The sequence below is a fragment of the Dreissena polymorpha genome, chromosome 12, assembly GCF_020536995.1.
Source record: "Dreissena polymorpha isolate Duluth1 chromosome 12, UMN_Dpol_1.0, whole genome shotgun sequence".
Classification (NCBI taxonomy): domain Eukaryota; kingdom Metazoa; phylum Mollusca; class Bivalvia; order Myida; family Dreissenidae; genus Dreissena; species Dreissena polymorpha.
This window is the reverse complement of record NC_068366.1, coordinates 50,153,404-50,177,294: the sequence shown is the minus strand read 5'-3', so window position 1 is coordinate 50,177,294 and position 23,891 is coordinate 50,153,404. Positions and strand designations below refer to the sequence as shown.

Here is a 23,891-nt window from a genome sequence, read left to right as displayed (position 1 = left end):
CATCCTTAACAAGAACATCGCATAACGGGTGCCAACGCTCGGCCACGGGTGCATTTTTTAATAAATGAAAGCTTGTCAGATAATTTGGTTTTCTCTGAAAACAGCCGAGCTAATAAAGTTAGTAAACGCAAACTTGTTATTATATTTATAGCCACAGTGATCATGAGCTTGACTCAACTGGTTCCAGATGCAATCCTGTACGTCTAGGTATACATATCAGCTAAAGACAGAAGTTTCTGCACACAAATGTTTACCTGAATTGTAAAAGTGCCGTAATTCTGCTTCATTACAAGTAGGAGTTATTTGCCTAGGTATGTGACCTCACATGATGATTCCACATGTGTGAAGTTCCAAATATATATCTGTTGTACTTCCAAATTTTCAATTGCATTTCATCTTGCAAGCAAACCTTAATCTGAATTCTATAAGTGAAATTGTCCTTCTAAAAAGCTGGTCACAGTTACCGGTTGTGGTCATTGACTGCCCATAAAGACCACAAACACATATGTAAAGTGTTATTTTCATTTATACTTTTAATATAGAGGTATGGAGTAGTTGTTCACAAACGTTAACCAGTACAAAAAGGGTCATAATCCTGCTAAAAAAGAAGGCCATAGTAATGGAACTTGTTAAGTGACATCACGCCATTACCCCTGCACATGTGTAAAGCTCTTATTGAACAAATGAACAAGAAACAGATATAAAGAGCCATTGCACCTTTACCTTGACGAGAGCGTTACGCAGAAGCCAAAATTTGGCAAGTAGTATGGCTAGGACTGTTCAGTGAATAATTGAGCTAGAAATGAAACTCACATAACTTTCAGTTCCAACTTTTTTGTTAATCACCACTTTCTTCAGTGTTGTAGCATATTTCAAGACGGCCAAGATAATAGATGTGTACAACACAAGACTGCACTATGTAGAGTTTCCAAAGGTGAAGCCATATGGTATGCAGAAAATTGTATAACATTACAATGTTGACTATAGAGGAAAGGAAAACAGTAAAAAATGTCCCAGGCATAATCCAGCTTACATGTATAAGGGGCGTATCACAACATATTGGTTTTAAATTCTGCATCCTTATCTACCTATGCAAAAACAAAAAATTGAAGCGTCAGCAACAAGCAAAGGAAGTTATGTGTAACTTGGTGTATGTAATTTAAGCAAATAAAGTTAAATGTAACTTGGTCAATGTTATTTAAACACAAAGGAAGTTACAAGTAACTTGATTTATGTAAATGTTTCTGGACAAACTTAGGCCAGCTGCAAAACAAGGCACATTTAAACCACACATCCCCATATTGTTATATGTCAAAACTGCTTCATAACACAAACTAAATCAAATTAATAGAATAATCAAATACAAAATTTAATAAACACAAAACATAAACAACTCTGCTTTTAACATGACCCGACAAAAATAAATGAAATTCTAATAATACAATATATATTCAAAATGACAATAAGAAATACATTTTATAGTGAACATTTTTCTTAATCATTGTTGCCACATTTAAACAATACAAATATTTTCCTTGCCAACAGAAAAACTCTGGGTATTTGATGTCAGGATGTTATATATTATATATTATAAATGTCCCAACATTTTGTAAAGGGCGTCTACACAATCAAGCCTACATGTAAATCAAGCCTAAAGAAAGTGTAAAGCCTTGTGTGAGATTGTTAGCTGTTTACAAATGTATATAACAATTGAGCCTTCACCATGAAAGATACAAGCAGTCTTACCAGTTTCTTCACTCATCTTCACTTATGTCAGGATGTTATATATTATATACTATAAATGTCCCAACATTTTGTAAAGGGCGTCTACACAATCAAGCCTACATGGAAATCAAACCTAAAGAAAGTGTAAAGCCTTGTGTGAGATTGTACGCTGTTTATATAACAATTGAGCCTTCACCATGTAGGATACAAGCAGTCTTACCAGTTTCTTCACTCATCTTGGCTACATCACATGAGTAACAAACACACGCACAATGAAAAGTGTTGGTTGTTAGTATTCTATATAAAATTTATAAAAACTAATCCACCACTCATACATATCGGTGAAGCTTGGTTATTTGACTTCATTCTTAATTTTCTTCAATCCAAATATACACACCCCAAACCAACTTGATAATATTAGTTCAAAGCCAGTAATTTGCAATTTTTTTTGGATATGTATACTATTTGCTTTTTTAAGTTTAACAACAAAATTATAGTAAAATAAAATAATACGTTAAATGTGAAAACAATGTCTGTTTATCTTTAATACCTTTTTACATAAACACCAATGCATGATCCAGTCATTACAACTGTATTCCAGTTACATTCCAAGTCCTAGTAAGGACAAAACGGACAAAATTTAACAAATTTACAATTTTGCCGTTTCCTTTTTTATTCAATGTCTTTAATCCAAATCATCAAATAACCAATTCCCTGTAATAGACACAATTAGATTCTAACACCTAATGGAACCTTAAAGTAAATGCCAGGAACCTTAGTATGGTTGGTAGAGAGGGGAAGGGTGGGTGGGGTAGGACTACGGTGCTGCAGCACCTTATAAATAATCCGTGGGTGGGTTAACAAATAATAGCTTTGGAGGGGATTCGCATTATAAACCTTACGTGTGTGATGGTGGTGGTGGTGGTTATGATGATAGTTGCTGTCCTTGAAACCTAAAATACGACATTAGTTCCAGCAAAAAAGGATGGAGCATCACAAACTTCATATAGTTCAGCATTGTTCTATGTATTTTTACTTACAAGCTATTTTGCACAATTAACTGTATTTATTGTTTTTTATAACCAATCTACTACTCTATAATTTATTATTCTAGTTTGAATTTTAATTTTCATCAAGCTCTCATACAAGTCCTGATTTTTGCTTTAATTTTCAAACTCCTACATGTTTCACTGCAGTGATCCCCCCCCCCCCCCCAGATTTGCCACACACCAGAAGTTTAATTTGAGCATTTGCTGTGGAAAAACAGGGCTTAATGCATGTGCATGAAGTGTTGTCCCAGATGTGACAGGGTATCCACAAAACTCCTTCATAAAAACTTAACAAAATGTCTTTGATTCACAGACAGAACATCGCTGTTTCCCAGTCAACTATTTCTAAACAACTTTTTTACATACATGTATTGCTCATATGTTTAAGTTTAACTGTTTGCAAACAGCAATCATTGTTTAAAAAAATGTAATATCAATAGTATATGACATATAATTCTGTTATTACAGCAAAGTCATACAGAGAATCCTTCTTATAATGATGTGCACAATTTTAACTTCATGTGTTAAGTAATACTTCTCGGATGAAAACAGATGCACTCAACCAATAAATTAGCCCCCAACAAACTTATTTCAATCTAAACCGCGAAGATTTCATGCCCTGAAAAACATATATTGGTATATGTGCCATTTATCCAAAATTCAAGACAATTTAATTTGGGGTAGACAGAGTATATTAGAAAAATTAATGTCAGAGTCTAATTTGTTGTTTTTTGCCACTAAATAATAGCTTGATTATTGACATTGCAGCATTAAAAAAAATACTTTATTGATTTGTTTACCTAAAGTTAGTGCAAGCTTATTTAAGATTTCAATTAGCAGCTTTGTAGAAAACTGGCCCAATATACTTACCATATAAATCTGGAGTCCCCAAATTGAGCAGGCAGGTTTTCTGAATGATATCCACAATGGCTAGGCCAGACTCGTTTCCGAATGCTAGCCTGAAAAGTAGATATACCATGATATAGGAGGAGATATCTGTTATGTGCTTTCCACATAATCTACTGTCATCAGTTTAATTTTCAAACGACCACAAAACAATTGCTCTCAAATGCTTAACTGAAAGGTTAACAGAGAGACATCTAAAACGAAGAAATCATTTCATTCTGTTATGTATGCTGACCACTTTAAAATCAAACAGTTCCCAATTTCGCCTGAAGTATGCAGTAAATAAAATTGTGGGATATACTTTTATTTTATTTTATTGAGGGATATAACCTTATTTTCTATTAAAAAAAATTGATGTATTTGACATCCAATTAGGACATGATTAACATGGGTAAGACATCACCTAATGTATGTGTATCACACACTGTATTAAATTATAATGACCAATGAACAAGTGAATTTTATAATAGATTGCATGAAACATGAAAACACATGTTCTGAATATTGTTCAAAGCGAAAGTACATTTCTGGGAATGATAAAAAACATTTTTGTGTATTTAATTGAACAAATTATTCTGTAAACTATTTTGCACGTGCTTTTCAAAACCTAGCGCAAACCAGTTTTCTAGATCCATGCGTAGAGAAGGAATCAGAACTGCCTACTCACAATCCGTAGTTGGAATTCACACATATACTGGTGATGTTTCCCGGGTGTTCGTTATCATTCCAGGTGAGAAGGCCCACAAGGTCACACTGGTAACCCGGGCTCCATTTTCGGGCGCCACCCCGCACCTTCAGCGCCGTCAACGGTTCAGACTGCAAGCAGAAAATGAAGAGTTCGTAAATTAGCACTTTAGCCCATAAGGCAGTGATCAAAATTGCCTGCAAGCTCTCTAACCCTGCACTGGTGAATCTGAACAAGGCATGTTAATATTTTCCAGGCGTGTTTATATTTTCAGTTTCATACAGACCAGCTTGTAACATTTTTCAGTCTCTGGTACAAGAAATGATAAGTATTCAAGCTTGCTTAGTTAATCAGCTAATTTTGATTACTGCTAATTTGCGCTTTGTTGTAGGAAAACAAGGCCTAATGCATATGCATAAAGAGTCAACTCAGATTAACCTGCGCAGTCTGCACAGGCTAATCTCGGACAACACTTTTTTGTTTTTATGAAATCTTTCCTATTAATGAATTCTCAGGTTAATCAAAAGGTATCATTCCTGATGAGCCTGTGCAGACTGCGTGGGCTAATCTGGGATGACACTTTACGCCCATGCATTAAACGAAGTTTCGCCAGAGCTAGGCTGACATTTTTAAGCAGATCCCTTGGTACTATCACATTTATGTTTCAACACGGTCTTTATCTCGATAAGTAAACCAATTATCAACCTTCAAATTTCACAGTTCTAACTGAAAAAAATTTATTGTAAGTTCACCTCAATTTAAAAAATTACAGAAAGATATGACCTGCAAATCAGAAAGAGACTTGATACATGTTTGTGTCACAAAAATAGATGCCCCCACAACACGTTTTAAAAAAGACAAATCCAATATATATTCTAAATTGGACAAAAAGACAAAGGGCAACAATTCAGCGAAACTGGTCACTGCCAATATTCCCTTCTTAACCCTTTGCATGCTGGGTAATTTGTCGTCTGCTAAAATGTCGTCTGCAGAATTTCTAAAATTAGCATTTTCTTCTATTTTTTTCAAAGAATACTATCAAAATAGCAAACAGTTTGGATCCTGATGAGACACCACGTTCTGTGGCGTCTCATCTGGATCCAAACTGTTTGCAAAGGCCTTTCAAATTCGGTTCCCGCACTGAAAGGGTTAAAGATAATATAAACCATTAGGAGACTCAACTACAACAGCTTGACTATTACACTATATATACTATATATGTAAACACTGTTGACTATATATGTATACACTGTTGTAACATTAAGATAATTCAACAATGAAAGTTTGAGCAAGATCCATTCAACCCTTTGCATGCTGGGAAATTTGTAATCTGCTAAAATGTCGTCTGCTGAATTTCTAAAATAAGCATTTTCTTCGATTTTTTTCAAAGAATACTATCAGAATAGCAAACAGTTTGGATCCAGACGAGACGCCACGTTCTGTGGCGTCTCATCTGGATCCAAACTGTTTGCAAAGGCCTTCAAAATTTGGTTGCAGCACTATAAGGGTTAAAGATAAGTTGAAAACGTAAAGAAAAGACCAGCTTCATTGGACTATAATTCTGCCAAAATGTGTCACAGCCAAAGACCTTTCTTTAAAATCATCTTAACCTTAAGGTCATTCACCAATGAAAGTTTGCGCTAGATCAACCATGTAGTTAAAGAGAAATTCAGGGGACTATATTCTATATAGCAGAAAAACAGACAAAGGGCAATAATTCTGCCAGAACTATTTTCTTAACATCATATACTCATTAAAGAAAAAAACCTGAGCAAGTTTGAGAGAAAGCCACTCCGTATTCAAGAGGAGTTCAGAACACAATGTTTCGGGTGTATATGTGTATGTATAAGTATGTTCGTAGTGATGCACTGACGGACTAACAAGTGCAATTCATAAAAACGAATGACTTACAAATACAAATTCATGAGTTTAAATCTTGTTTATAAAAAAAGATCCTTTAAAGAAAAGGTTAAAAAGTAGAAAAATGACAACATTTAATTGGATAAAATCACTGGTACACTTATAAGTCACACGTGAAATATAATGGTGCAGATAAAAATTACAAAAATAACGTGTTTTTGCAACAATTATGCAGATTGAAGTGCTGCCCAGTTGCAATACAGACAACTGATTTTGTTCAACTGGAAAACACTAGCAAAATGCCGGACAATTTATCGCTAGCCTTTTTATAATTACAGCTGAATGTGAGGTTAAGCTACCTTAATTCTGAAAATCTAAAAACATGTGTCTATATATCTGGCCGTATCAGTATCAAAACTCGTGGCATAAATCTGGGGCTTTAAATTTATTAAAGAACAATATACTGTGCAAAATTATTGTATTATTTCTTTACATTTGATTAACAAAATCTGTATAATCTATCTAAAAATACTCGATACATGTTGTCTGAAACATGTATAATAGGAACCAATGTTATTTAAAAAGTATCCATTGTTTTATTACTCTCCTATTGCATTAATTTCAACCAAAACAAGAGATTGCCAAGCAATATGGTCCCCTACCGGTGAAACTCCACCATTGTCAGATTTAAAAAAAATAATGTTGCCATAGCAACCAGAATTCTTGACGTAGGAACAAAATTAAATGACGTGCAAAATTCCCATATTGCCATCTATCCATGTTTTAAGTTTTATGAAAAAATATTAAGAATTAAAAAAGTTATTGCAGGATCCAGAAAAGTGTGACGGACTGACGGACAGAGCGCAAACCATAAATCCCCTTTGGTTTCACCGGTAGGGGACAATAATTGTTTGGAAAATGTTACATTTGCAACAAAGAGAAGTCTTACCATAAGCAATGCAATATCATAGATCATACCATTACAAACGTGTAAGTAAATCTGTAATAAACACTGACAAGACACAAAACACACAGTAAAGAGACAATAACACAAATCATGTCTTTAAGACAAATATGTTTCAAAATGATAAAAATCCTTACAAAGAATTCCACATATTCAAGTGTGATGATATTTTAAATATTATTTTTTTGTCTTGCTTTTGTTTTTGTTCTACACAAAATACCTTCAATTAAATTTAGTATTTTAATAGGTTTTGAATGTAGTTGTGTAACAAAAGCAAAAGGCTAGTATATGACTTAATTATTTATTTCTAACCGCCATATAAAAGAGGCTTAACAAAGCACTGTGTATGCAATTTCTTTCATTCTTTGTACCATTAATTAAGCAGCAAGACACATTTAAGTCCACGTAGTGAAGCAGAGTAAACACCACAAATACATAGCAAATGTATGTCAAAGGTTGATAAAACACCAAAAGAGTACAGAAGGTGACAAGGAGTATGAAATCTTACTCTTGCGCAATCTGATGAATAAGAGCCCATACTACCACCAGACTTTTGTTGTTGGGCCATAAGACTTAAGCTAGGTTTTGACTGCTGAAAGTAACACATACAATATTAAAAAATCCTTTAAAAATATCCTTTCGAGTCCATTATATTTCAAATATAAATCTGTAAGTTAAGCATGTAGAAGGCCACTTATAAGTTGTAATCAGATTGTTTGTCAAAATAATTATAGCTGAGCACACATCTGTGAATTTTTGAATATTTTTATTAGATTCTTTCTTTTTTTTCCCCTTTTTTGAAGCCAATAAAAAGTAGTACATAACACACATCTGTGACAGCTTAAAATTAATTACAGTATGTTTATTATTGACTTCAATCCAGGGTCAAGAGTAATGACTTTGATGATTATCAGTTTAAGCTAAACATTCAATTATATGACATGAAAACATGAAACACTGACTGAGAAAGCAAATGCAAACAGTGATGAAATGATGATGATCCCCCATCAGAACTCACATGATTAAAACCCAAGACTCTAAGCTTCCATGCCTAATTCCTACCCACCTTAAAGCCCTTTGGATGCATACCTGCCACTCTCTGATGCAGTGCTTGAATAGGGAGCCTATATCCCCCATCACATATTTACTCCCACCTGTAATTGACATCCACCACCTATCAACTCCACCACCAATTGACCCTCATTCTCATCCCCAAGCGACCCCAACCACTAATGCCCCCACCCCCTCCCCCTTAAAACTAGGCCTGACTGGCCCCCACCAACAATTTACCAACTGCTCCAAAACCTTGTACCTTTCTTCTATTGGACCCAGTGCTACAATAAGCCCCCATGCTGTAGATGTTGCCAATACTTCATCACAAATTTATCCTAAACACCAACCTACATCTTCAACCCCACCCAATATTTCCCACATTGATAGCCTCCCACACATGAAGCACATTCTGGGAAAACTGGGCTTAATGCATATGCGTAGTGTTGTCCCAGATTAGCCTGTGCAGTCTGGACAGGCTAATGATGGACAACACTTTCACATACAGAGCATTTAAAAAAAAAAGAGAAAACCTTTATAAAAAATCCATCAAAGCGTAAAATGTCCTTTATTAGCCTATGCAGACATGCATTAAGCCTGTTTTTTTTTCCAGAACGCTGCTAATATGCATACCTTTCCACTATCAGATGCGTTGCTGGAGTAGGAGCCCATGCTTCCTCCACTCTGCTGATGCTGCCCCATCACCGCCAGGCTGGGCTTGGGAAAGTCCAGGTCAGGAGAATCCAGGTCATCAAAAACCTCATACACTATTGACACATCCAGCCACTGAAATCAGACACCCCGTACACTATTGACACATCATGCCACTGAAATCAGACACCTCATAAACTATTGACACATCCAGCCACTGAAATCAGATAACCCGCACACTATTGACACATCATGCCACTGAAATCAGACACCTCATACACTATTGACACATCCAGCCACTGAAATCAGACACCTCATACATTATTGACAGACCCAGCCACTGAAATCACACATTTTGTACGCTATTGACACATCAAGCCACTGAAATCAGACACCTCATACATTATTGACACATCCAGCTACTGAAATCAGACACCTCATACATTATTGACACATCCAGCCAATGAAATCAGACACTTTGTACACTTTTGACACATCCAGCCTCAGAAATCAGACACCTCATACACTATTGACACATCATGCTACTGAAATCAGACACTTTGTACACTATTGAAACATCCAGCAACTGAAATCAGACACCTCATACATTATTCACACATCCAGCCACTAAAATCAGACACTTTGTACACTATTGACACATCCAGCTACTGAAATCAGACACCTCACACACTATTGACACATCCAGCCACTGAATTCAGACACCTTGTGTACTGTTGACACATCCAGACACTGAAATCAGACATATTGTACACTATTGACACATCCAGCCACTGAAATCAGACACCTCATACATTATTGGCACATCCAGCTACTGAAATCAGACACCTCATACATTATTGACACATCCAGCCTCATAAATCAGACACCTCATACACCATTGACACATCATGCTACTGTAATCAGACACTTTGTACACAATTGACACATCCAACAACTGATATCAGACACCTCATACATTATTGACACATCCAGCCACTTAAATCAGACACTTTATAAACTATTGACACATCCAGCTACTGAAATCAGACACCTCAAACACTATTGACACATCCAGCCACTGAATTCAGACACTTTGTACACTTTTGACACATCCAGCTACTGAAATCAGACACCTCATACACTATTGACAAATCCAGCCACAGAAATCAGACACCCCATACATTATTGACACTTCCAGCTACTGAAATCAGACACTTTGTACACTTTTGACACATCCAGCCGCAGAAATCAGACACCTCATACACTATTGACACATCGTGCTACTGAAATCAGACACTTTGTACACTATTGACACATCCAGCAACTGCAATCAGACACCTCATACATTATTGACTCATCCAGCCAATTAAATCAGACACTTTGTACACTACTGACACATCCAGCTACTGAAATCAGACACTTCACACACTATTGACACATCCAGCCACTGAATTCAGACACCTTGTGCACTATTGACACATCCATCAACTGAAATCAGACACCTCAAACACTATTGACACACCCAGCCACTAAAATCAGACACCTTATACATTACTTACACATCCAGCTACTGAAATCAGACACTTTGTACACTATTGACACATCCAGCTTCAGAAATCAGACACATCATACACAATTGACATATCATGCTACTGAAATCAGACATTTTGTACCCTATTGACACATCCAGCAACTGAAATCAGACACCTCATACATTATTGACACATCCAGCCACTTAAATCAGACACTTTGTACACTATTGACACATCCAGCTACTGAAATCAGACACCTCAAACACTATTGACACATCCAGCCACTGAATTCAGACACTCTGAACACTATTGACACATCCAGCTACTGAAATCAGACACCTCATACACTATTGACATCCAGTCCCTGAATCAGACACCTCATACACTATTTACACATCCAGCTAATGAAATCAGACACCTCAAACACTATTGACACATCCAGCCTCAGAAATCAGACACCTCATACACTATTGACACATCATGCTACTGAAATCAGACACTTTGTACACTATTGACACATCCAACAACTGATAGCAGACACCTCATACATTATTGACACATCCAGCCACTTAAATCAGACACTTTGTACACCATTGACACATCCAGCTACTGAAATCAGACACCTCAAACACTATTGACACATCCAACCACTGAATTCAGACACTTTGTACACTATTGACACATCCAGCTACTGAAATCAGACACCTCATACACTATTGACAAATCCAGCCACTGAAATCAGACACCTTATACATTATTGACACATCCAGCTACTGAAATCAGACACTTTGTACACTATTGACACATCTAGCCTCAGAAATCAGACACCTCATACACTATTGACACATCGTGCTACTGAAATCAGACACTTTGTACACTATTGACACATCCAGCAACTGAAATCAGATACCTCCTACATTATTGACACATCCAGCCAATTAAATCAGACACTTTGTACACTACTGACACAATAAGCTACTGAAATCAGACACCTCACACACTATTGACACATCCATCTACTGAATTCAGACACCTTGTGCACTGCTACCACATCCAGACACTGAAATCAGACACTTTTTACACTATTGACACATCCAACAACTGAAATCAGACACCTCAAACACTATTGACACATCTAGCCACTGAAATCAGACACCTTATACATTATTGACACATCCAGCAACTGAAATCAGACACTTTGTACACTATTGACACATCCAGCCTCAGAAATCAGACACATCATACACTATTGACATATCATGCTACTGAAATCAGACATTTTGTACCCTATTGACACATCCAGCAACTTAAATCAGACACCTCATACATTATTGACACATCCAGCCACTTAAATCAGACACTTTGTACACTATTGACACATCCAGCTACTGAAATCAGACACCTCAAACACTATTGACACATCCAGCCACTGAATTCAGACACTTTATACACTATTGACACATCCAGCTACTGAAATCAGACACCTCATACACTATTGACAAATCCAGCCACTGAAATCAGACACCTCATACATTATTGACACATCCAGCTACTGAAATCAGACACTTTGTACACTATTGACACATCTAGCCTCAGAAATCAGACACCTCATACACTATTGACACATCGTGCTACTGAAATCAGACACTTTGTACACTATTGACACATCCAGCAACTGCAATCAGATACCTCCTACATTATTGACACATCCAGCCAATTAAATCAGACACTTTGTACACTACTGACACAATAAATAAGCTACTGAAATCAGACACCTCACACACTATTGACACATCCAGCTACTGAATTCAGACACCTTGCGCACTGCTACCACATCCAGACACTGAAATCAGACACTTTTTACACTATTGACACATCCAGCAACTGAAATCAGACACCTCAAACACTATTGACACATCTAGCCACTGAAATCAGACACCTTATACATTATTGACACATCCAGCTACTGAAATCAGACACTTTGTACACTATTGACACATCCAGCCTCAGAAATCAGACACATCATACACTATTGACATATCATGCTACTGAAATCAGACATTTTGTACACCATTGACACATCCAGCAACTTAAATCAGACACCTCATACATTATTGACACATCCAGCCACTTAAATCAGACACTTTGTACACTATTGACACATCCAGCTACTGAAATCAGACACCTCAAACACTATTGACACATCCAGCCACTGAATTCAGACACTTTGTACACTATTGACACATCCAGCTACTGAAATCAGACACCTCATACACTATTGACAAATCCAGCCACTGAAATCAGACACCTCATACATTATTGACACATCCAGCTACTGAAATCAGACACTTTGTACACTATTGACACATCTAGCCTCAGAAATCAGACACCTCATACACTATTGACACATCGTGCTACTGAAATCAGACACTTTGTACACTATTGACACATCCAGCAACTGAAATCAGATACCTCCTACATTATTGACACATCCAGCCAATTAAATCAGACACTTTGTACACTACTGACACAATAAGCTACTGAAATCAGACACCTCACACACTATTGACACATCCAGCTACTGAATTCAGACACCTTGTGCACTGCTTACACATCCAGACACTGAAATCAGACACTTTTTACACTATTGACACATCCAGCAACTGAAATCAGACACCTCAAACACTATTGACACATCTAGCCACTGAAATCAGACACCTTATACATTATTGACACATCCAGCTACTGAAATCAGACACTTTGTACACTATTGACACATCCAGCCTCAGAAATCAGACACATCATACACTATTGACATATCATGCTACTGAAATCAGACATTTTGTACCCTATTGACACATCCAGCAACTTAAATCAGACACCTCATACATTATTGACACATCCAGCCACTCAAATCAGACACTTTGTACACAATTGACACATCCAGCTACTGAAATCAGACACCTCAAACACTATTGACACATCCAGCCACTGAATTCAGACACTCTGTACACTACTGACACATCCAGCTACTAAAATCAGACACCTCATACACTATTGACACATCCAGCTACTGAAATCAGACACCTCATACATTATTGACACATCCAGCAACTGAATCAGACACCTTGTGCACTGTTGGAACATGCAGCCACTGACTTCAGACATCTCATACACTATTGACACATCCAGCCCCTGGATCAGACACCTCATACACTATTTACACATCCAGCCACTGAAATCAGACACCTCAAACACTATTGACACATCCAGCCACTGAAATCAGACACCTCACACACTATTGACACATCCAGCCACTGAAATCAGGCACCTCACACACTATTGACACATCTAGCCACTGAAATCAGACACCTCATACATTATTGACACATAGAGCAGCTGAAATCAGACACTTTCAGCCTGAAATCAAATGTCCTTAGTGATTCCAGTATCCCCTTTGAAATGGTGGGGAAGGGGGTAAAATTACAAGATGGTAGCACCATATCTTAAGACTGACACAAGATGTGTTTGTGAAACACTATGTCCCTTCATATATTTGACCTTTGACCTTGAAGGGTGACCTTGACCTTTCACCACTAAAAATGTGCAGCTCCATGAGATACACATGCATGCCAAATATCAAGTTGCCATCTTCAATATTGCAAAAGTGTATATTGAATGAGCGATTTTTACCCATATATTTGACCTTTGACCTTGAAGGATGACCTTGACCTTTCACCACTCAAAATGTGCAGCTCCATGAGGTACACATGCATGCCGAAAATCAAGTTGCTATCTTCAATATTGCAAAAGTTATGGCAAATGTTTAAGTTTGACGCAAACCAACCAACCAACAGACAGGGAAAAAACAATATGTCCCCCACTAAAGTGGACTTGGACTAACAATGTGAAATTTGAATACAAAAATGGCAAGAAAAAAAGGCGCCAGGAGCCCCTTCCCTCCCTACCCCACACACACTCACTGACAAATCTACCTGAATCTACCTGAATACATACCGTTACTTCGTAGGTGACCTCCTGCTTGGAGAACTTAAAGAGCATGATGTGAGTGGCCCCAGCCAGCACCAGCAGCCTGCTCTCCTGGTCCAGGTACATCATGTAGATAGCAAACGGGTCGTCCTCCTGGCCCTCCAGCACACGGTTCTTGGGCTTCTCAAACATCTTGGCCGTCTTCAGCTTGTATAGCACTTGTAACGTCACTGAAACATGGGACGGTTTTGGTTTTTATGTACACGAGGAAACTGGGCTTTATGCATATGCTTTAAATATCGTACCTGATTAGGGTGTGCAGACTACACAGGCAATATACAAACTAAAGTTATTGACAGGAAACCACCTGTTCGAAACTCATTGCGCCCCCCCCCCCTTGATATACCAATATGAATTCTTAACTCACTTGTAATTGTTTTCAAAAAAATTTAATAAACAGGCTTAAACAAGAAGAAAGTTTTCCTTTCTAATAGCAGTGCATGTAATTGAAAAAAATGGACCAATAGGCACAAAAAACGAGTTCTATTTTAAAATATATGATAATACTACTTTGCAGACATTACAACACCTAGAGGTGGTATTAATTTCCCGCCACGATGTCAGAACATTTACTTTGTGCTTCTGAAGCTGCCTGAATGTTCAGTTATCGTAGCCAGAAATTCACATGGAATATATTGTGACACATAAAAATAAAAACTAGCATTTTGTATTGTGTTCAATCTATGTTACCAGAGACATCTAGCTTTGAAATTATGGCTATTGCTATAAGGAACATTGATTTTTTATGTGTTAACTTTATTGATCGAAATATTGTATGGAATATGTGTGTATGTGTTAACTTTATTTATCCAAATATTGTATGCAATATGTGTTGATTTTGAGTGTTAATGTGCTTTTAAAAGGAAAGACAGAGAGTGATTAAATTGATGCAGCTAGGCTAGCTCCGGACCAGCGCAGGCAGTCAAGTCAGGAGCTATGCTGTCCACTTTAAAGTTAAGTAAGGTTCACTGTCTAATTAAAACCCAGTGTAGCTCTATACTAGCCTGTGCATGAGCACAGTCTGGTCGGGAGCTATGCTGGGAACTATAAAGCCATGCAAGGTTTCTTGGTCTCCTTAGAAGACATGGTATCTGTTGACCAGACAGGTCTTAAGCTTCACTCACAACACATGACAAACAACCCATTTTTTCCCCATGCAGATCAAAAATTACCTGCAGACGCGTCCCAGAACTTCACTGAGCCATCAGCATGCCTGAAACAGATGGAGAGGCGTTGAAAACACAATATATAGACATAAGATAATTATTAAATATATGAGCCGAAATCTGGTTACACAGTCTGCACAGGCTTATAAGGGATCGACACTTTCTGCCTAAACTGGATTTTTGCTAAGAAAAGACGACATCCATAAAAGCAGAAAATTGTTTCCCTGATTAGCCTTTGCACACTGCTACTCTAGGACAACACTTAATGCACATGAATTAAGACCCATTTTCACAGAGAGAGGCTTATATATCATGATATTGCTATTGAGTACTTTAACAGACAACTACCAATTGCACGACACAAGTAAACAGGTGCTCTACTGCAAATCCTAGTTGCTTACCCAGTGACCACTATCTCGGGATAGCTGCAAGTTGATGAGCCCCATACACCACCCTTGATTGGCCAGCGCTGAAAATAAGAAGTGTTATTGTAAGTGGAACATTTATGAAATTATTTGACAATCAGAAATTAAAAAAACAAAAGCCTTCAAAATGTAACTCTTTGTTTACATTAAAAAAAGCCTTGTATAATTAAACAAAAACAACACTAAAGATTTCGCAATCATTTCTCTTAATGGACTTGCATGAGGCAGAAAACAACAACGATAAGAAAACAAGCTTGTAACAAAACATTAAAACTTTCCAGTTTTTAGCTACTTAACTTTTTAACAATAAAACTTTCCAGTTGTTAGCTACTTAACTTTTTAATTATCTCACAGCTGAAAGGACTAGAAATCACACCCCTGAATGAATATAAACTGTTAAAACCTTTTCACTGAATCCGGTGCGTTTGTGTTTGGAGGAGCCTACGGAGTACAGGGCAGGTATCAGGTCTGTCTGGCAGTCCGCAAAGTACTGGCAGGCAGTCACAGGTGACTCGTGTATATCCATTGGGTAAGGGTTCTCAAAACATGGGTACCTGCAAACAAATCATGATTTAAGAAAGCTAACCTATGAAAACTACCCTCATGCATCTATATTTGACCATCAAAAGGTTTATAAACATTATTTATAATGTGAATATTTGTATCTTACTTTCACGTTGCACTCCCCCCCCCCCCCCCCCCCCCCCAAACAGGGCTTTGAACTTGTGACTCCAATTTCAATAGGGGTCATCTACTGTCCAAGGCCAATGCACATGTGAAGCATCAAGCCAATCGGTCAATTCGTTGACGAGTTATTGATAGGAAACGATTTTCACACTTATTGTGACAGTGAGCTTGACCTTTTCAATAGCAGTCATCTACTCTCCAAGGCCAATGCACATGTAAAGTATCAAGCCAATCGGTCAATTGGTTGACGAGTTATTGATTGGAAACGATTTTCACACTTATTGTGACAGTGACCTTTGACTTAGTGACCCCAATTTCAATAGGTATCATTTACTGTCCAAGGCCAATGCACATGTATAGTATCAAGCCAAACGGTCAATTTGTTGACAAGTTATTGATTGGAACGATTTTCATATTTATTGTGTCAGTGACCTTGACCTTTGACCTAGTGGCCCCAATTTTAATAGTGGTCATCTACTTCCAAGGCCAAAGCTCATAGAAAGTATCAAGCCCATTGGTCAATCTGTTGACAAGTTATTGATTGGAAACCATTTTAATAACTATTGTGACAGTGACCTTGACCTTTGACCTAGTGACCCCAATTTCAATAGGGGTCATCTACTTCCAAGGCCAATGCACATGTGCAGTATCAAGCTAATCGGTCAATTTGTTGATGAGTTATTGATTGGAAACCATTTTAATTACTATTGTCACAGTGACTTTGACCTTTGACCTAGTGATCCCAATTTCAATAGGGGTCATCTACTTCCAAGGCCAATGCACATGTGCAGTATCAAGCTAATCGGTCAATTTGTTGATGAGTTATTGATCGGGAACAAACTGGTCTACCGACAGACCAACCGACATCCAGCAAAACAATATACCCCCTCTTCTTCTAAGGGGGGCATAATAACTTTTTATTTAATAATAATAATTGTTTGTTAACATGTATTTTTTTCAAAAGTGTTTTAGTCATATCCCACTGGTCAGTTTACCAATTCACACTTTTCCTGGGATAGCTGGGTAACCAGTACTAGGTACACATGCCAGCAGCTAACAACTGCCCTACTTGATTCAGAGGTAGTGGGAGAGTTGCCATGTAACGGATTACATGAACAGTCCAAACACAAGTTATGTGGCCAGGGCTGGGAACCAACTCGCAATCCTCAGATTTGTACTTACCCTGGTGAGGTGAGATCAATTACAACAAGGTCATTCTGTAGTAGCACGACAATTGCATATGGGTCCTGAAAATCTGAAATATACAAAAAAACACATAAAGTTTAAGTTTATCAAAGACATAATTAACTGAAAAAACATTGTTGAAACCATAACCAAAGCATCATATGTCAATATAAGCCAGCTGATTCAGGCATGCTTGTGTTGAAAGGTATAGTCTTCTTGGGGACTTTCAAATATGTTTCTTGCGTAGAACCAGTAATTTGTGTAGTGAGAGAGACCCTTTCAACCCTCCCCAAGAAGGAATGTATATGTGGATCAAACAAAATGGAATGTAGGACCCTGGCCCTCCAATACATATTCTCTCCATATATTTATATCATACCTGACCTACCAAACAAATGTCCACCCAGACACTGGTCCTTCCGAAATTGTCATCAACAAAAGCCGAAGTTTTTGTCATGATAATTTGCAATCTTTTTTGTGTAAAGTATGTTTTCTTAAAGTGTGTTAAGCTTGTTAAAAACAAACACAATATTTAAGTACACTAATAATGGACACTTAGTTTGCATTTTAATGTCTTTACTGATGGTAATATATGAATTGCATCAGCCATCAAACTATGAAGAATCATGAAGTTAGGGAATGGCTTAATATCGGATGGCCAGTGACGGCTATGTTGTGTGTCTGCCTACTGAACAAATATTGGGAGAGCATGTATCCTGGATAGCGAGCATTCAGGCGGATGTATGTCCGGGGGAGTTATGACCAGGCAAGCCAATGTCCAGCTGCCAAGCACATCAAACATGCATTTTAAAAACGATACCTAAAATTTTCATATTAAAATCTCCCAAAAATTAATGACTGTTAAAATATGCATTTTCTAAACAAAGATACAATTTCAGATGATAATTTCTTGGAAGCCAGCATGGCTTATAAGCCTTATATATAAATGAGCCACCTTCTGAGAAAACAGGTCTTAATGCACATGCGAACAGTGTCATCAAAGATAAGCCTGTGCAGTCCACATAGGCTAATCAGGGATGACACTTTCTGCCTAAACTGGATTTTCGGTTAAAATATGCCCTCTTTGAAAAAAAATTCCATGAGGCAGAAAGTGTTGTCCCTGATTAGCCTGTGCAGACTAAACAGGATAATCGTAGATGACATTCTACGCACATGCATTAAGCCCCTATTTGCCAGAGAGAGGCTTAAATATGATAGGACTTTCTGGCTTGCAAGGAACTGGTTATGTCATATGGTACTTTCAGCAGCAATTACTTTTTTATTAAAGATACAATTATAACTATGTGATTGTTTTGCATGGGTTGAAACCACCTTAATTTCACATAACCCTACCATTTTGCCAAGGTGTTTCGCAGAGTACCACAAAGTCTATGACGGTGTGTTCCATCTCGAGCACTGTCGTAGTTTTGCCCGTCATCACCGTGATACAAGGGGTGCGTCCTGCCCGGTCACATGACATTCCGCCGGAAAATATCACCAGAGGGTCACTGCAATATCAACAAAGGATAAAAAGGCCTTTTAGGAGAAAACATGTAAGGCCCATGGCACACTGCCAGAAAATATCACAAGGGGTATAGCTGGAATAAATAGAAGGCAATACATATTTTGTCATTTATTATTAAAGAAGCAACAATTATAACTCTACATCAATTATATTTATGAACTTACACTTACAATAGCTTAACATGTGGGTCTATATACACAAATTTGCTAAGGGAAGACCAATAAGTCAATAAGAGATTAAATTCTAAAATTGATATATTTTCATAATTATCTTGCTTTTTCAAGTTAATGTGATTCTAAATTCAATAGTTTTAAACAAGTACAAAAAGAACATATAATTTCAATGATTTTTTTTTTCCAATGAGTAAAAGTTAAAATAGGATAGAAACATGATCTGAGCAAACAGGATTTCACATAGCAAATGAAAACAGAAGTTTTCACTCAAGTACATGTTAAGAAACCGTTTCCCATATGAGTTTTGTATATATATGGACGAAGAAATAATCCATTTTAAAATTAAACCTTACTATAAAGATATACATGTACACTCAAACTACTAGCTCAATTGACTTTACATTTCATGTTATTGCTTCTTTATTATGGAATTTATGATTACAATAATGTCAAATGTGAATGCCATAGACTTTTAGACAAGATTTTTTTTTAAACGGTTTTCACCAGTCCATGTAATACTAACGACCCCCCACCCCTGGTGGAAAGTTCTCTTTCAAGGGCAATAATTTTAATAAACTTTGTAGAAGACATCTGGAATATGCTCACAGCAAATACGAAAGCCTTAGGATTTGCTGTTTCAGAAAATGAGATTTTAAAAGGTTATCCCTATGTAAGTCTATAAAAACTAGTAAACACCAGGCAAGGCCATTTTTGACCTCATAGCCATAATTTGAGCAAACTGTGTACGGTACATAACATGTAACCTCTAGATGATGCTACAAACCAAATATAAAAACCTTTGGCTCTGCAGTTTGAGACAAGATTTTTAGTTATTCCCCTTTATGTCTATTAAACACCAGAGTGAGGCCAGTTTTGACTCCTTGCCATTATTTGAACAACTTCGTAGAGGACTACAATAAGATGCTACAAACAAAATATCCAACCTTTGATTCTTTGGAATTCAAAGGAAAAGATTTCTGAAGCATGTATTTTTAAAACCCCAATTTGGGCCTCATGACCGATTTTATTGAACAGACCAGATTATTTTGAACAAGAGATGTGTTGGTCAGAAAAACAATGCCCCCTATAATTGCGCCGCTTTGAAGCCATATATTTGACCTTTGTCCTTGAAGGACGACCTTGACCTTTCACCACTCCAAATGTGCAGCTCCACAAGATACACATGCATGCCAAATATCAAGTCCCTATTTTCAATATTGCAAAAGTTATGACCAAGGTTAAAGTTTTGGGACACACACACACACATACAATGACTGACAGGCCAAAAACAATATACCCCGGAGGGGGACAGAAAAATGTTCGAAGAGGACCTGCATCCAAGGACTATTCCTATGATTTAACGTCACATTCTGCGGAGTTCATTAGATGTCATTTAAAAAACATTGACTGATGCACGGACAACAGGTGGCAAGTGACTTTTCCAAAGTTGGTAGCCCCATGGGCAAGTCAATTTTTATAGCAACATTTCACTAACAACATTCCTATGGAATCCTTCTTTTTAAATTATCATTAATGTTTATTTGTTACACGTTAAACTGATATAGTTTTGCGATTTTAGTAGACAATAAAATTTTGTTATGTGTGGCAGTTTGTCCATCTGGGCAGAAAATATATAACAACAAGAGCACCGCATAACGGGTGCCACACTCTGCTGCGAAAGCTTGTCAGAATATTTTTTTTTTTTTTTTTTAGAGGTCACAGTGACCTTGACCTTTGACCTAGTGACCCAAAATGGGTGTGGCGTGTAGAACTCATCAAGGTGCATCTACATATGAAGTTTCAAAGTTGTAGGTGGAAGCACTTTGATTTTAGAGCCAATGTAAAGGTTTTAGCATGACGCCGGCGGACGGCGAGCCTGCTATGAAAATACCATGGGTTTTCTCCGAAAACAGCCTCGCTAATAAAAAATGTATAAAGCATATTATTAAAATATGCAAAAACCCATTAAATAATAGCACAATAAAATATGAAGTTTCTCATTTTCACTTTAGTTCCAAACTGTAAATTATTTTTAGATGATAATCATAATGAATTATCTGGGGAAAAAGTTGCGAAATGTTTCTGTTAATTGCTTAAAATGATTCACATAAGCTGTATTTAGTTTAATTCATTTTATTGTTTGTTAATTAACATCTGGTAATGCATATGTGTGCTATTTATTAGATCAATCAAACATCAACTAAAATATTGGTAACTTTTCTTCACTGGTGGCAAGAACATGATCAACATAACTTGGCCTCCAGGCAAGTGGAAGTAAACCCCTGGTTTATTAAATATATAGACACAGTTTAAGGAAAGCAAACCATTAGTGTGAATTTTTATACAGCATCTCAGCAAAGGTACTCAAGCATCAAAAAACATGCAAGATCAAACAATAAGACATCATTTCAAGGTCATGACTTGTTCAAAACATTCTATAATTTAATATATTGAAGATTAAAAAGTCGAACTCCCATTAAATCACAGTTATTGTAACAGCTATATATATATGATATCCATCTCATTTATATCTAATTGATGGATGTATGAAAGCTCTGTGGCCCATGATGTACAAGGCTCAGAAGAAGATAAACCAATATCAACCACACGTCAATGTCTGAGCGTCAAACTAGGGTATGTGATACAGAAATGATTCACAGGTACAACAATTTAACACTCAACCACACGACAGTGTGGACTCTTTCAAAGCTCAAAGCATGGAGGTAATCAGGTGTGAAGTTCTATTTTCTAACTGCGAAAAATCAGTGTTTTCAGTACAAAATCTTCAGTACACATGGTACTGAAACCTGGGCATAAGCTATAAAGGCACATATTTTAAGTTATTAAGTACCATCTCAAATCAACCTGGTCCACTAAGTCCACAAGGTAGATCATGAATCAGCATGTGTAGTCCAAAGTGTAGGAAGAAATAAAGTGCAGAGAGACAATTGAAGACAAAACAAAGTAATTGGTGAAGACAAACTTTATTGTGCAGGCTGTATGGATTGCACAGACTGAACGAGTAAGACACTTGATGTATTTGCATTAAGCCTGGTTTTCCCACTTACATGCCTTATATGTAAAATCAATCATATCACAGAAAGAAAGTACTGGTCAACATCATACTTAAACCTTATAAGGAATATTTTCCTATTTCAAATAATTATTTATCACATATATTTCAACCAATGACAAAACACAGAATAAAACTAAAACCGTGGCAAAACGACTTGTACAAAATTGATAGCTTTTAATGTAATATAACACGATTGACCACCAGTTTCCTAAGACAAGCAGGTAGTATGATCGACCCTGTATAGGACTAAATGGACACCATAAACAGCATAACACTGAGCACCAATTTCCTAAGCCAAGCTGGCCAGTCCATCAATGATTACAGCTTAACATTAAGTGCCCCGCTTCAAGCATAATATAGATATAAGAATGCATTCAGATGTTGCTCATGTTGCTTGGACTGATGCAGATGCGATTGGGTAAAGATTGTTAAATTCATATATTACAACTGACAGTTACCTTTTAAGTAAACACATTAAAACAGCATGCTCTAGACAATTCTTGAATTATTACACTCAATCAAAAATCTGTCACCACTATGAACAGACTTGCAACAGCTGCAGTGTCACAGCAAGGTCAACACGCCGAGCGATTGCTGAACAATTGGATGCTCACATTATCTAAGTATTATTAATAATTATAAACTCGCAACATTGGGCTGAGAAAAATAGCTGTCTTTCATGGATCTCAACACCTCAAAATCAATTTCTCAAATACCTAAAAAACAAGGACAAAAGTACATACATTGTGTATTCTTAGATACTTGATTTTCAGCATTGACATTTTTATACATGTACAGGCATCTCCATGCCTATATCTGCATCCATGGCCTAAGTATTTATATCAACTTGCTAACATCTGGGATGGTATTCCAGAAACATCTTAAATCATTTCTTAAATAATTTAACTTAAGTTCAAAATTACAATGTTTTGTATTTCCTTACTAAATAAGGAAACACATGTTTCTTTGGTATTCCTAAAATAACATTGGCATAATGATGTTATTTAAATGTATATGTTGATGCCATCTATTGCCATATGAAATGAAACACTTAAGAAAAATTCCCAATTTAAGGATAAGAATAAAATTAAACTTAAGATGCTTCTGGAATACGACCCCAGGCCTTGAGAAGATTATGTTGACTTCATCAATTTGTGTAAGAGGCGTTGACCCGTTAAAAAA

General features: G+C 36.9%; 1 protein-coding gene across 5 annotated transcripts in view; it reads right to left on the bottom strand.

The window, feature by feature from the left end:
• Positions 1-23,891, bottom strand: part of LOC127852332 (syntaxin-binding protein 5-like) — a 113,724-nt gene that overhangs the window by 34,892 nt on the left and 54,941 nt on the right. For 4 of the 5 annotated variants that reach the window (XM_052386265.1, XM_052386266.1, XM_052386270.1 and 1 more), the window contains exons 10-20: positions 19,289-19,443; positions 17,933-18,005; positions 16,467-16,617; positions 16,040-16,107; positions 15,645-15,685; positions 14,440-14,642; positions 8,873-9,025; positions 7,698-7,781; positions 4,348-4,496; positions 3,645-3,733; positions 2,628-2,678 (exon numbers count right to left, since the gene is read on the bottom strand). In XM_052386265.1, coding sequence (XP_052242225.1) covers positions 2,628-2,678; positions 3,645-3,733; positions 4,348-4,496; positions 7,698-7,781; positions 8,873-9,025; positions 14,440-14,642; positions 15,645-15,685; positions 16,040-16,107; positions 16,467-16,617; positions 17,933-18,005; positions 19,289-19,443 — 1,217 coding nt within the window. The remainder of the gene's footprint in view (positions 1-2,627; positions 2,679-3,644; positions 3,734-4,347; positions 4,497-7,697; positions 7,782-8,872; positions 9,026-14,439; positions 14,643-15,644; positions 15,686-16,039; positions 16,108-16,466; positions 16,618-17,932; positions 18,006-19,288; positions 19,444-23,891) is intronic. The other variant, XM_052386268.1, reaches the window with a different exon arrangement.